The sequence below is a fragment of the Macrobrachium nipponense genome, chromosome 18 (assembly GCF_015104395.2).
Source record: "Macrobrachium nipponense isolate FS-2020 chromosome 18, ASM1510439v2, whole genome shotgun sequence".
NCBI classification, from domain to species: Eukaryota; Metazoa; Arthropoda; class Malacostraca; order Decapoda; family Palaemonidae; genus Macrobrachium; species Macrobrachium nipponense.
In genome coordinates, this window is record NC_087211.1 from 24,258,062 (window position 1) to 24,273,511 (window position 15,450).

General features: G+C 39.1%; 1 protein-coding gene across 1 annotated transcript in view; it reads right to left on the reverse strand.

The window, feature by feature from the left end:
* Positions 1-15,450, reverse strand: part of LOC135196925 (nucleoporin 88-like) — a 168,359-nt gene that overhangs the window by 84,563 nt on the left and 68,346 nt on the right. Inside the window, exons 5-6 of the mRNA XM_064223763.1 lie at positions 15,329-15,441; positions 466-652 (exon numbers count right to left, since the gene is read on the reverse strand). Coding sequence (XP_064079833.1) covers positions 466-652; positions 15,329-15,441 — 300 coding nt within the window. The remainder of the gene's footprint in view (positions 1-465; positions 653-15,328; positions 15,442-15,450) is intronic.

Below are 15,450 nucleotides of genomic sequence, written 5' to 3' on the forward strand. Positions count from 1 at the left end.
CTCTGTTTGTTAAGACATCCTGAGCTGGGAAAGACTGATGCGGTGGCGTAGGTGTGTGGTCTTTGACCACTCTTCACCCGATCTCCACATGCGTTGCCAGATATCACAAGATTCCTTGCTTTCATCTGCTTTCTAACCGGATCCAGCTAAGTGCTAGAAATTATCCTATTGTCTTAGAAAATTTGTCATTTTTCAAGAGAATGATAAATACAAAACACCAGTTACAACAAGCTATTAAATTCTTTAAGAATGGCTCCAGGGTACTGTGTAGGTTACATATTCATTACTTAATGGATTTCACAACTGATCAAGAGAGCAAACCCCCCCCCCTTTGTCTGTTAGGTTAAGGTGCCACTTAAGAATGTGAGTTAAAGCTAGTATGTACATATTTTTGTTACATAATAGTAATGGACTGCAACACCTTAGTGGGCAGAAAATATTTATAAAAAATGATAATAAACATACCTGATTATCTTCATCCTCTTCATCACCATCAATAACAACACAGTGAAGAAGCTGGCCTGTAGAAGTTGCAATAATCAATACAGGTGGAGATGACTGCAGAACCAGTAGACTACAACAATCAACACCATAATTATCTTCACTAGCTGGTGACACGGTTAAAGGACCATAGACAGAATGGAATGGTGGCCTAAGTGGAGAAAAGAACATGGTACCTTGTCAGCTTGATCATTTAATACGTAGCATAAATGGGGTGGCTCCATGAAACCTAAAGAGCAAAGAGCCAATACATTTTTAAAATCATGTCTCATTGTTTTGGCTCTTGAGTGATTTTCAAAAGCTGGAACAATCTGAGACAACACATTTACACATAAAAAAATTAAATAAAACAACCTAAAACTATGATAGTAAAAAATAAACAGCAAAATAACATAGAAAAGGACATTTTCTACAAACCAATTATAAAAAATACTCGCATGATATGTGAAACTGGTTTGGAGAGATCTTGAAAGAAGAAAGTCTAACTTTACATGCACAAGTCAACTCCACTGTTACACAGTGTGATGCTCTTCTCATTCCTGTGCCAACCTTCTTTTGAAAGATTAAGGGAATGGGATGAAAGCACTGAAAATTATGGTTATGTATTGGGTTTTCAGTTAGTTTTAAGAATCCACTACCCCAATCAAAATATTTAAAACTGCCAATGTATTTTGTTAGTTGAAACTCAAGAAAAACCCACCTAAAATATTTATACCCAGTTTTTTAATATAGTTTTATCACAAAAAAGTGCATTTTATGAAGAGATTGATATAAAAAAAACCCAGGATTTTGTGGATATTTCTTATAGAAAAATACAGTGAATAGGCAAATTTCCCACATATAATGGGGGTATATCTTCCAGAGAGAAATCAGCGAATACGTGAGTCTGCGAATAGGGGGGTTGACTGTATCTTAAATTTTAATCAATGAGTATGGATGAAGCAAATGAGACCCTAAACAATAACTGGAGCACACTACAACCTCTATATTCATGGGATAGAAACATGACATTTTTAAAATAAAATAAGGTTTCATATATATTACTTTCCCAGTAATTACATGCTAAGAGTTTCATTCACTTGGGAGCTAAAATTTGAAATTTGTGGGGTGCACTAGTTTGCTGGGGTAGCTGACTAAAACTCCACCCACTTTCAGAGGAGAGAGAGGAAAACTTGGCAAAAAGCTCAATTTGTTTATGCCCTTGTGTCCATGTGAGGGGAGGAGGGCGGGCTCCAATCACGTAATTAATGGGGACGTATATTTAAAATACTTTATTATAAAAATGTCTTTTTATATAAGTAACTTACCCAGTAACTACATTGCCGATTCCCATATTGATAGGAGGTGGGATGCACATATCTAACCCAACCTTACGAATGGTACTGAATTTGAGACTAGAAAATGTGCCAACATTGATACAATGTTTGTTGTTTATTACCTGTTGAAGTGTCATTGCAGGAAGATAATGCCTCTGGTTATCACTCGTCTTATATACTAGTGGTGTGGCAGTATAGCTGAGGGACACCTACTATTAAGTGGGTGCTTTGCAGCAAAGGACATTTCTGATTGCTAACACATACAAATAAGTTGCTCCTGCCCTGGGTACAGTACAAATCAAATAGCCAACAAATACATCATCACCAATACCACCTACAATATAAAAACCACTAACCACCCATAAGACTAAAGGGCACTCCTGATACACAGTACCCCCAGGCTCCCATAAAAAAATCTCTACACCACATTTTTCAAGGCAAAGAGAAAATAAAAGTAAGGGTTCCTTCCTATCCCACTTCCCCCCAACAACACACTAGCCATGGAAAAAGTACTGCAGTTATCAAATATGTACTTTTTCTATTTCCTTTAAGCAATGCAACAAAAACACTGACTTGTATTTCCAAAGTCGCCCGTAAAATAGAAGAAACCAATAAATTTTGCTTGAATGCCAAAGAAGTGGCCACAGCTCTTACCTCATGAGCTTCCATGGCAAGGGCCCTGAGGAAGAATGCCAAAGCATTCTTCGACTGTGAACACGAGAGATTTTCAACCAAACACCACAACTTGCTTGAAGGACCACGCAATCCCTCTGTTCTACTAAGATATTATTTCAAAGCCCTCACAGGACAGTGTTCTCTCCTCTTCACATGGACCAACAATTCCTGTTAGACTTTTAATAACAGGAGCAAGGCCAGGGCTTGGAAGATGCCTCATTTTTAGCCAGAAACCCCAAGGAAAGGGAGTAGACAGCATTCCCCTGGGAGAATCCAACTCTCTTATCCACCACGTGGATTTCACTTATCCTTTTGGCTGTTGTCAAGGATACTAGAAAGAGGGCCTTTCTAGCTAAGTCCCTCAAAGAAATTGAGCACACAGGCTCCAACTGTGGGCTAGATAACTACTTAAGCACTATGTCCAAATTCCATGGAACTACTGCTATCTCTTCCTGTTTTGTGGTGACAAAAGATCTAATGAGATCCGACAGATCCTGGTTAGAGGTAAGGTCTACCCCCTTATGCCTGAAGACAGAACCTAACATGGCCCTGTAGCCTTAGATTGTGGAGGTCGACAGACCTCTAAAGGTATATAAAAAAATCCACTATTTCAGCTACACCTGCAATCGGCAATAGCTTGTGAAGCTGATCTTGAAAATCTCTTCTAAGAAGTTTTCTGACAGTTTGAAGTCTGTTAGTGCCAGAGTAGGCAATCCCTGAAGGAACTTCTTGAAATGTGGTTTTCTGAGTAGACAATAGAGTCTTTGAGGTAGCAATCTTGGAAAGTCTACCAGCAGGTCTAGAAGATCAAGAAACTACTCCTTTACTAGCCAAAACAGGGCAATTAGAATCACTAGTACATTCTGTTTGGATCGAACGTTGTTTATAGCCTGCATCACCATACTGAAAGGAAGAAACGCATAGAGGAACTTGTCTGGCCAGTCCTGGAACATGGCATCTGTTGCCCATGCTAACAGATCTGGGACTGGCAAACAAAACAACCAGAGCCAATTGTTCCTGGAAGTGGCAAACACATCAAGAGTTGGAGTTTCTCACAACTTCCAAAGATCCAAGCAAACTTGCTAATCCAAAGTCCACTCCGTGAGTAAAATTTGGTTTTGGTGGGTCAATTCGTCCATTAGAACATTGACCTTCCCTTGAATAAAGCAAGTTAATAGTTCAGTATGATTTTGTTTGCCCAAAGAAGCAGATCTCTTGCTGTCTCATAAAGTGGGAACAAGTGAGTTCCCCCCTGCTTCTTGATGTAGGACAGGGCAGTCGTGCTGTCCGAGCAGACTGCACACTTCCAACTCAAAAAACAGATGTACTATTTTCAGCTCTTTGACAATTACATGCCAGTCTTTTTGTTCTGGTGACCATGTCCTGAAAATTCTTTCGCTCCCTATCAGACCTCCCCAACCTAGATCTGACACATCGAAGCATTAGTCTAGGTGGGGCTAAGAGGAAGGAGTGACTTGCCCTCCAAAAGTCTTCCTTCACAGCTCAACCAGAGAAGGTCCTTCATTCCTGGAGTCAACTGGAATGTGAATGAGTCTGGGTACTTCCCTTTGTTTCAACTTATCCTTAAGAAAAACTGAAGCGGTCTCATATAAAGTCTGTCTAGGAGAACAAACTGTTCTATTAATGATAATATTCCAAGAGGGGTCATTCCATTCTTTTGCCAAGCACCTGTCAAGAGCCAGAAACTTGTCTATTGTCTTCAGACAAGAACTCACTCTTTTTGGGGAGGGAAAAAACCCAAAAATTCATAGTATTTATCATCATCTCTAAATAAAGAATTTGTTGAGACAGATTCACCTGGGATTTCTAATAGTTAATCACTAAGCCAAAATCCTTGGCCAAGAGCAGTCCTTCAAAGGTGCTATGAACACTATCTCGATTGAACTCGCATCAACCAATTGTCGAGATGGAGATCTTGATTCTCATCAAATGGAGCCATTTCGCTGGGGGGAGTCTGGCTCCTATTAGAGTTCGGAGGACAAAGCTCTTATTTATGGGAGGAGGTTCTAGCTGAGGATTTCTCAACTGCACTGGAGACAAAGTGGCCACTAGACTGAGAGCTGAAGAATGATATCTGTTTACCGCGAGGCCTCATATTTGAGGAAGCTCGTCCCACAAGAGTGCAGCCTCTGCACCTGTTTCCTTGGCAGCTGAAGAGGCACTGATGAGCTCCAAGTGGTCCTCCCTCCCAGCTTGCTTTGTGAAGAGGGAGATCAAAGAGGATCTTGCATGGCTTTTGGACAGGAACTTTTTCATGGGAATTTCCTGAACTCTCCACCTCCCCTCATGCACCTACTTACAGCCACATTAGAGTGGGATCAAGTGAATCCCTTTGTGCATACTTGAGTGACAACTTGATTGGTTTTAATCAGCTTCAGGTGATCCTCACTCCAAACTTAATCTATGACCAGGGAGATCAGATAGGACCTTGCATGGCTGCTGGATGACACGAACCTCACTGCAGTTGCCTGATCTCTCCATCTCCCAAAATGAATTTGTTCACATCCGCATTGGGCAAGGATTGATGAACACACAAGAGGAGCTCATTTGTCTTGGGTGTATGGGCTGAGGACATCCTTCATCTGCACATTAAATGTTTGGATTGCACATTAAATGTTTGGAAAGGCATGTGGTGAGGCTAGTTTAGCTATTCCAGAATGTTTGATGAGTTATTTCATACTGTTGTAGAGTGAAATCATTCATATTGGCTTATGTCAACAAGAGGGGGAAGGACACCTTACCTTCCCTATCAGTTAATAAAGCAGATACATTAGTGGACAGTTCGCCATGCCATAGAGCCGTAAGTCAAATATATTTCCTGATAGAGGAATGTATTTGGTAGACCAGCTCAGTTATCAGTGGAATGTAAGGCTAGCATTCTTACAATTTTACAAGGGGAATGGTAGTTCAAGCTCAAAATCCCAGGGCCACTATGACATTCTTAGCTCCATCTTTTCACTCACTTCTCGTCCCACTAGGTGGTCAACTAATTTTTGATAACTTCAGGCTTATACTTCCTGGTAGCTCCTCATGACTCCCATGCTGAAGGATTTTTTCTTGATCTGCTGGCTCTTAGCAGTCGCCCGAGTTTCCCTGTGACCCACACTTGTGCTTGTAAACACAAAGGACTCTCTCCATTCGAAGCTACCATTCCGCATATCTTCTCCATCTACTTTTGCCAAATCAAGTTCCTCTCAGTCAATGTGGTGAAAGGCTCACTGCCTGGAACCAGGCCTTAAGACTAATGTGCATAGCTCTGTTTATTTTAGTTGAGCTATTTATGCCAGTTAGGAGCTTTGATTAGCAATGCCTGCCTGGGGCGATGGCTTCTGGGGCGGGATGTGACACTCTCCTTTGTAGAATACAGGCAGTCTGGGACTTACAATAGTTTCAGCTCACGACGTTCTGAGTTTGCGACACTTTTCAATTACATTTATAAATTATTTCCAGGTTTATGACGCATGTTCTAGGGTTACGATGCCGATCCAACAAAAAAATATAACTCCAAAAAGGCAAAATACTGTATATACTTGAGTAATATTCGACTGCATGTGATGTTCAACCCCCTTTTTTACTGCATATATTAGGATTTTAGCATATATCCTTTATAATGTTGAGTTTTGATTCTGGCAATAAGCCTAGGCTATGTTAGCAATTGCTACTGTAGCCTAGTCTAAGATTCTGACATCTAAAACTAAGAAGCTAAAAGTTTAGAATATGCCTATAAAATGAATACATAATCAGTATGTACTCATTTCAAATTATTATTAATTAACTATAATAATCAAAAGAAAACAAAAGCTCCCTCACCTGCTTTGTTTACAATCATTTTGCCAACACTACCGACTGCCGATAGATTACCAAGCAACCACTTTTAACTAGTGCACATTATAGTATCATACATTTTTATTATCTCTCTTCAACCACTGAAACTACTGAACAGCATAATAACCATTCATTTCTATTCTTTAATATATCTTTACCTAATGGAGACACTGACAGCTACAATGAAACATATAATGACATTATAGCAGAAGAATAATTCTATATATTTTTTTTTTCCCTTAAATTTACAGCATCATTTTACCAATAAGAATAAAAAAATACATGAATCTTTGTGAATCGCAAATGAAGAGTTATCAGCTTACGAAATACAAATGGTGGCTACTGTTTACCTTCGGAAAATAAAGGCTGCATTTATCAAAAGCCTAGAACAGCCATAAATTAAAAACAACATAACAATAATAAAAGATTCTCCGATAAGTAAAACAACATTTGTATTTATTATTTGTTGTCGGGAAATCCAAAGCCTAGGTTTAGCCTAGTGCCAAACTCTTGCACATTTCCAAACTAGCCCATCCCAAGTAAAGTTCAATCCCAAAATTCTAGGCCATAAAATTGGTCTTTAAATATCAAACCTTACAAGAGTATATACATTAAACAATATTTGAAGTTTTTTTTATGAAAATAAAAATGCAGTTAATACAGTTTTCAATAGACACCCAAAGCATTCAAAGTAAGGTTTTCTTATCATATTTGACGATTTACAAAATTTTTCTCTTACAACGCATCTCAAGAACGGAACCCCGATCGTGAATGGGGGGAATGCCTGTACTTGGACTCCATTGGTCCCTTGAGTCAGGCCTTGGATTGAGACCTCACCATAGGCTCTTGAAGTGTTTTGGGTAGTATCATGACCTCCTTTTCTAGAACTTGGATGTTGGAATTTTGCTCAAACGTATTGTATATGCCTGGGTGAGTGAGAAACCTCCAGAATTATAAAAGAAGCAGACTTTTGTTGCCTCTCTGGGACTTTTTGGTGGTTTGGACTATGCCAGCTACTTGTGGCGCCAACCTTTCAATGGCTGGTGGGGGAGCCCTCACAGGCGAATCCCCTGAACGCTCAGGCTCTGTGCGTTCATATATACCAAACGATCAGTCACTACCTTCTTCTCAGGTATAGACTGCTTCATAGACACTGGGTCATCAAACCCTGGATGCTCACAATTCTAGTGCCTAGAAACTGGACGTTCATACACTGCACTTTCATACACTTGGTGCCTTTCTAACTTTGAGTATTCAGACACATCACCAATTGAATTCTTGAACCCCAGGTGTTCGTGCACTGGTAGCTCATCGGGTACTTGAGCTCTGGGTGCCAAGTCACTGGGCGCTTATACGATGGGCAATCGGACACTTGATTGCTCCTATTCTGGGAGCCTGAACACTGGGCACTCATACTCGGGGTGTTTCGTAACTGGGCGCTTGGGATACTTCCAAAAACTACAGGAAGGAAGAAGACTATGTTCTCACTCAATCGCTCGCTTGCATGCAGGTGAAACATCTTCCAAAGAAGAACCAAGCCTTTTCAATGGCCTTGACACGTTAGAAAAGCGCCCACTATGGCTCTTAACTCCTTGTGAATCCGAATTACTAGATGCCATTATATACGAATATCTACATGGACACCTTTCCAATGGCGATCATCCTAGTCCTGGGACTTCTGGACAACAGGCTTTGTTGAGGAAGCAACCGCTCATAGGCAAACCCCACTGACCTCCCTTGGACTGCCAGTTTCCTTCTTCCTCCCAGGTGAGCAAGGGGAGTTTTGCAGGGACCTAGGTCTAGGAGCATAGATGGAAAGAGTATCCATCTCCTCTAAATGCACTGCACTTTCAAATTTGTCCATAAGGACTTTCAATGAGTCACTAATCTAGGAAACGGTATTAACAAGATCATATTTACGATCTACACGTGCTGCTAAACTGGTATTAGCATTGAGCTCTGAAGAAAGGGAGCCAGGGATCGGAGAAATTGGAAAAGTAGGAGGAATGGAGATAGAGGAAAAAGCAGTCAAAGACACTGAAGAAATGGGTACATCAACTACTTTTGGAGAATCACCAAACAACTGAAGCTTTAGCTTCGGCCCAAACTGCTGCCTTTCCCAATTTGACTCGATGAAGCTTATCCAAATGAGCATTTAATGTCTTCCAAGTTTCCTTATCCCAGTCCTTACATTCTTTGCAATATACATCTGCTGAACAAATTTGTCCTCTACATGAAGTACAAATGGAATGTGTTGTATTTCACCAACATGTCTTCTCTTGCAGCCTTTACAATAGCTAATACTAGACATACTAGTGCCTGGCATAATGAAATAAATTCAAATTTCAAACATTTCTGAATACCAGCTAAGATAAATATTATTAGCGTGCTACCAAAAATCATAAAGAGGACATCAGCAAATGCAGAGAAAACCAAAACCATCCAGTGGAAAAACAAATCCAAAAGCTGCTCAACATCATGTTTAGTTATTGGCTGGCAGAGACAAATTCTCAGCTATAGCTATGTTGTACCTATTCTTTCCCGGTAGTGGACAGGGAAAACTGTCTACACCCAAAACAGAAGAGCGTTTCTGCGATTTTCGAATTTTGAGCTGCTGCATAAAGTAGACACTTAAAGCTATGCAATTATTTGGCAAGTTACTTTTATAAAACTCTTAAGCAATATAGCAGAAAGTATGTCATATGTAAACCCCTGATCAAAATGCATACAGTCTAACAACCATATACTACACTAATGGGAGGTTACAGGTAGAAAAGAACCAACCACTCATGCCCAGAAAAGCAGAGGTAAGGAGCCACATCAACATGCTCTGAGAGGCAAAGGTGAAGGCCATGAACTCCCACCACACACTGGGAGAGTAATCTGTTTCTGTTCCTTTTTCAAGTATCATGTCAACAGATGAACTGCCATACTACACACTTGCACTAACTTGCAATCCCAAAACTGGTGTATACCAAGAAGGATTGTGTCATGAGCAAAATCCCTTTGGTACGCACACAATCCAGGGATCAAGCACACATTAAAAGTGTAGGGAAGGTTGACTCAACCAGGTACACACCCAGGGAACCACAAGAAAAAGCATCTACCTTTGAACCTCTATGCAGAGACAGTGAGCTGCATGTGCACTAACCAGGGTATTTCAGCAGAGGAAGTGTTAATTCTGCTACTTGCATGTGCATACTCTGTAAACCAAGTATGTGCATGGTTGCACAGACTCTGCCCAATGTTTTCTCAAAGGTACAAAGAAAGAGCTAATCTCACCACTTGCACACACCGAGCCCAAAGACTAGGCACAAATACAGAAGGCTGTACTGGCTCAACAAGGCATTTTCAGAGAAGCAAAAGAGCTGGAGCAGTCCTTTTGTCTAGGTGAGCTGGAACAAGGTACTGAGTCCACTGAGTGATGCACGTGCCAACCTAGCCAGAAGCTAGTCAATCTACCATAGGTGTTCAAGCACTGCCCTCCCACATGATGATAACTCACACAAAACACAGGTTCTACTTAGTAGTTGGGGAAGCACAGCAAGAAGTTCTCAAATGACGCTAGCTAAAGGAAAGTGCTTGGTAATAGAGGACCCACCAATTCACCCCATGACCAATCTTCCAGGATCAAGGTTTGAAGTTGATTTTCAGTTCAGAGGAAGGTGAAGGTTTTGTTCAAATTAAGCTGGGGTAAACCTGGCAAAAGTGTGGACTAACTTTTTGAGAGGCATAAATCAAAATGACTGCCTACGGCTTATGTCAAACCTATAGAACTTAATATCTTACGGACTTTTTCTTTTACAAATGCATTCTTGGTGTCTAATTATTGGTTTTTAAGGTCAAGGATTCCATATTCAATGTTAGAAATAAGTTTTCTCCAAAGCTCGGCCGAGTTGATGGTAAAAATCTCACAAGTTAAAACAAAACATTTTATTTGCATCCACATCATCTATCAGTTCAGCACCATAGTAATTCACATCTATATCATTAATTTCCCAAAATTCAAGTAAAAAAATTAAATATTATAATCTTACAAATAAATCATGTATCATAATGACTGTAATATTATCAAGTTCTAAATCAAATTTCATCTCTCAAGGATTCAGTAAAATAAATATTGTGTATGTATATATAAAATAAACAAAAATCTAAACATCATAAATGTGATTATCATCACCATCACTCTCTGCATTTGATTCATTGTCATCATCCTCATCCTCATCATCATCACCACCCACTCCATCATGTTCAAAATCTTCTGTAGGATCTTGAAGATGTCACATACTGATTCACTGAGATGCCTTGGGGGTTGCTGTAGCCCACTGGTGTACATATGCCTTGAGTGTCCATCTGTGATAGAGTGGAGTTGGGGGTGGTTCCAGTTTATCATAATTCAGAAGAATGAATGCTTGATAGTTCACCCTTTCTATAAGCAAGTCATGTGAATCTTTGCCTGGGGGAAGTCAAACTGTAATGATAGCTATAAGAAATAATAGTAGACAGGGTAGCGTAAAAACAGAGAGAGAGAGAGAGAGAGAGAGAGAGAGAGAGAGAGAGAGAGAGAGAGAGAGAGAGAGAGAGAGAGAGAGAGAGAGAGAGAGAATAATTAAAGAACATTGAAAATAATGAGAAAGAGAAAGAGGAAGAGAGAGAGAGAGAATTGAGCTTTGGTGTGTGAGCCAGAATTTGATCAACAAAACCTTAGTCACAAGAAGTTGGACCATAACACCATTGCAATTAAAATCTTTAGACCATCATAAAATCTTTGACCTGTGACCTCGCACCAGACTTACTCGGCTTCTATCGAGAGTACAGCTCCACCTCCAGGAGGAGTTATTAACATGTTAAATTACTGACTCTGCCTGGAAGAGGAGGAATTAACACGTTAACCCCACCTAAAACGGGATGGGGAAAGACTGCTCCACGAATCAAGAATCTACACCACCTAAGGGGGTGGTGCCAAATTCGAACCGAGGGTGGCTGAATTTCAGAACGACCGAAGTAGACAAGAGAGGATCGGCAGCCGTCATTCAGTAAAGGAGTAGAAATATTGCCAGGGTCCAAAAATAGATTTATAAGCTTTGGAGTTGTAACTTGTATTCTTTACAAGAGTAAAGAAAGAGACTCTGCTCTTTGTTTCATTCAAACTTCTGAGAGACTAAGACTACTAAGATTACTAATCCAGAACTAACATTAAAAAGAAGCATAAAGTCAAACATAGAACCAGACTGCAGAAATAATCAAGAAGAAGAAAGAAAGCAGGTAAGAGAACATTCACTTGAACACTCTCCCTTAAAAAGGGCACAACAAAACTGTTGATGTCTCATCAGTTTCCATTTTCTTGCTTGGGCCTCCCAAGGGATCTACTGTTTGTCATTATATGTATACCTTATGGTAAAGATGGACATAGCATTTTTCAGGGCTTGCATCACAGGCAGACTTTCTCCTATTTGGTGTAGCCACTGGCAGCCTTTTTCAGAAGAGCATACTTTGTCATACAACATTGTTTTTCCATGGCCAAAAAAAGCCAATGTAGTGTCACAACCACTGTAGAAGTGAAGTGGGATTATGATCTTTGCTATCTCATCTGAGCACAGCACTCTACGGTCTACGATATCTCGCTTGCATTTGACACCCAGTGTTCCTTTCATAGCATGTGCAACATATACTGCTATGACAAGTGTGTCTGTGTCTTCTGCATCAATCACAACTGTTGTCTGCTTTCCAGAATGCCTGATCTTGGAGTAGATAAAAAAAAATAGTTGTATCAGCCTCAGCATATTGGCATTCATATTCCTGCACTCTGCCTTGTTCTGGTAAGTTGACACAACATGAAGCCAAAGAATAAAAGAACTCAATACCTGGAGGATACAAATTCAATTTTGCAAGAAATTTTGTAGTTGTTTGAGACGGATTTTGAAGAAGCTCTTGCAAAGCTTTAGATGATGGAAATTTGCCAAGAGCTTTGATGACAATGTTTTAAGGGCACTCAGACTTCCTGGACCTCAGATTCCTTTCACCCTCTTTTATTGAATAAGGTATATCATAATCATTCACCAGAACAATCTGGGATGCATACTTGTGTCTAATAATCTCACCATGTGAAGCTGCTTCCATCTAATCACTGAACAGACTTCTATGGTTGGTGCTGTCAAGTGCCACATGAATCCCATGTTCAAAATAACAATATAATCCGCTGAATCTCTGTCCAAGATTTGCATGTCAAATCTTTCCAACAATTTTGATTTTTGAGTTTTTCTCATAGTTATACTTATGTTAAATATTGGCAAACATTCGTCTCTGACACGATAGTCCATGACCTCAACGACATCAAACTTCTCACCATCAGCCTATGCGAGAGACATGATGGATGTCGTGGCTTTTTTTTTCATGGCCTCATATATCATGACAAATTTCTTTTTACCTTTTATTTCAGAAGATGCATTGCTGAAATTACATCTACGATTGCAATGGATGGTTGAGTGGAACTGATTTTTGTTGCTCTTCATTCGGTCATTGCAAAAGTCTTGGAAGAGTCTTTTGCCACCTGCATGCGCTGTTTCAAAGTCTTCAATAAAAGCCGAGGATGGCAGTACCCCAGATTGAAGTGACCTTAAATTTGGATTGACTACGTCAAATGGATCACACCCAAACTCAGTCAATGTCCTGTACAGCTTGTTCATCTTGTTTGATCCTGGTTTTTGTGTTCTCGCTGTTTTGCATTTCTGAGGCAATACTGTTGGCAATGTCTGCATTGATGACTGCACATGATTGATGGAATTAACATTTTTGCAGTCTGTCAACAATTTCTTTTCATTCTTCAATAATTTGAGCCATCCAGCTTTCAATTTTGAGCCTTTATTCATAATCATCACAATCCTGAGATCAAGAGGTAACCATGAATATGGATTTCCAGTAATGAACTGTGCAAACAATCCCTCTTAAATATGCTACTCTCTCTTCTGGCAGGCTGTTGATTTCCAACCAATAATCTGTCATCCACCTTCCATATTTGTCATTGTCATAGATCATCAGCTAAGGTAGCATCAAGCCTAGAGTTTCCTTGAACTCTTCCCAGTTTTGTGTTTTGATGGCATGAAGGTTCATCATGAGTATTTCTGTCATCTGAAAGAATGACATCCAGCATTTTGCTCTTTGCCTTCCTGATTTCTCAATACCTTCAGACTGATCTTCCAGGCATTTATGAAAGCTTGGGCTGGCTTCAAGAGCAATGAAGCTCTATCTTCGGTCTGACAAAAATCACGTAAGTTGTTCAAGTGTGTCAAATCATCCAATACATTTATGATATTGATCTCTACTTTTGTTTATTATTATTATTATTATTATTATTTTATTATTATTTTATTATTATTTTATTATTATTATTATTATTATTATCATAATATATATATATATATATATATATATATATAATATATATATATATATATATATATATATATGTGTGTGTGTGTGTGTGTGTGTGTGTGTGTGTGTGTGTGTGTGTCTGTGTGTGTGTGTGCGTGTGTGTATATAAATATACCGTATTTATTTTACTGAATCCTTGACAGATGAAATTTTATTTAAAACTTGATATTAAAGTCCTTGTGATACATGATTTGATTGTAAGATTATATTACTTAATTTTTTTTACTTGAATTTTGGGAAATTAATGATATTGAAGTGAATATCATGATAGATGATGTGGTAATTTAAATAAAATGTATTTTTACAACAGTTGTAAGACTTTAACTATCAGTTGAAAACTGAGATTGAAATACGTACTTAGTACACGCTTTCTCTAACATACAAACTGTTGGACAAAACTTATTTCTAACATCGAATATGAAATCCTTGACCTCAAAAACCTGTAAATAGCTGTCAAGAATGCATTTGTAAGAGAAAAATTCCCTAAGAAATGAAGTTTTATAGGTTTGACATAAGCCAGAGGCAGCCATCTTGGATTTATGCCTCTCAAAGTTAGCCCACACTTTTGCAAGGCATACCCCAGCTTAATTTGAGCAAAACTTTCCTCTGAACTGAAAATTAACTTCAAACCTTGATCCTGGAAGATTGGTCACAGGATGTATTGGTGGGTCCTCTACTAGAGTGAGTTTCTCGTTGGACGAGTCGTTAACGTGCTCGACTAACGATCTCAGGGTCCAGGTTCGATTCCCCACTCTGCCAAGAATCTGAGGAATTTATTTCTGGAGATAGATATTCATTTCTCGATGTGGTTCGGATCCCACAATAAGCTGTAGGTCCTGTTGCTAAGTAACCAATTGGTTCCTAGCCATGTTAAAATATCTAATCCTTCGGGCCAGCACTAGGAAATTTCTTTATCAGCTCAGTGCTCTGGTAAAACTAAGCTATACTTACCTTATCTACTATAGAGACAGCATGTGAGTGGCACCACTGGTTAATCACCTTGTTACCAAATTCAATGACTTAAGCTTAAGCTGATGGATACTCAAAGAAAAGGTGACTGGTTTGTATTTCGGGGGTAGCAACTACTTTATAACAATAACTAAGAACATGAAATGGATGGATGTATTTTAGGCCTAAGCTCAGGCACTGATGCCAAAAAGGCCATTCAGCACTGACAAAATACAAAAGCCATAATGCTAACTTCTTTAAGGTCAGGATATCCTACTCTTCAGAGTTTCGTAATGAGGGGCATAAGTAGTGAAGTCTTTTAGATTTTTCAAAATAGATAAAATCTTTCAGAACTCTATCCGAGACAGACACAATTTTTAAATCTCTAAACAGGGTTAAGAAGGAGTACTGAAATATAAAGCTCTTTCAAAGCAACAAATATGTAAAGTGTACAAAAGCAAAAAGAATTACCTTCTTAACTTAAATAGCACAAGGGCAGTCTTGAATTCTGACCTAAGACAAACACTACAAACTCTGTTCAATCTGTGGTTTGTATTCTTAAACTGTAATTAACAGTGGTTGTACTACTGACAGTGAAATAAAAATCATACCTGTTAGGTCCTAATATTGTATTTGTGTAGTACACATCACCATTACCATAAAGGATGAAAACTGGCCACTGTAAATCTAAATACTTCTGCTTCATCTCTTCATCAGAATCAATCTGAAATTA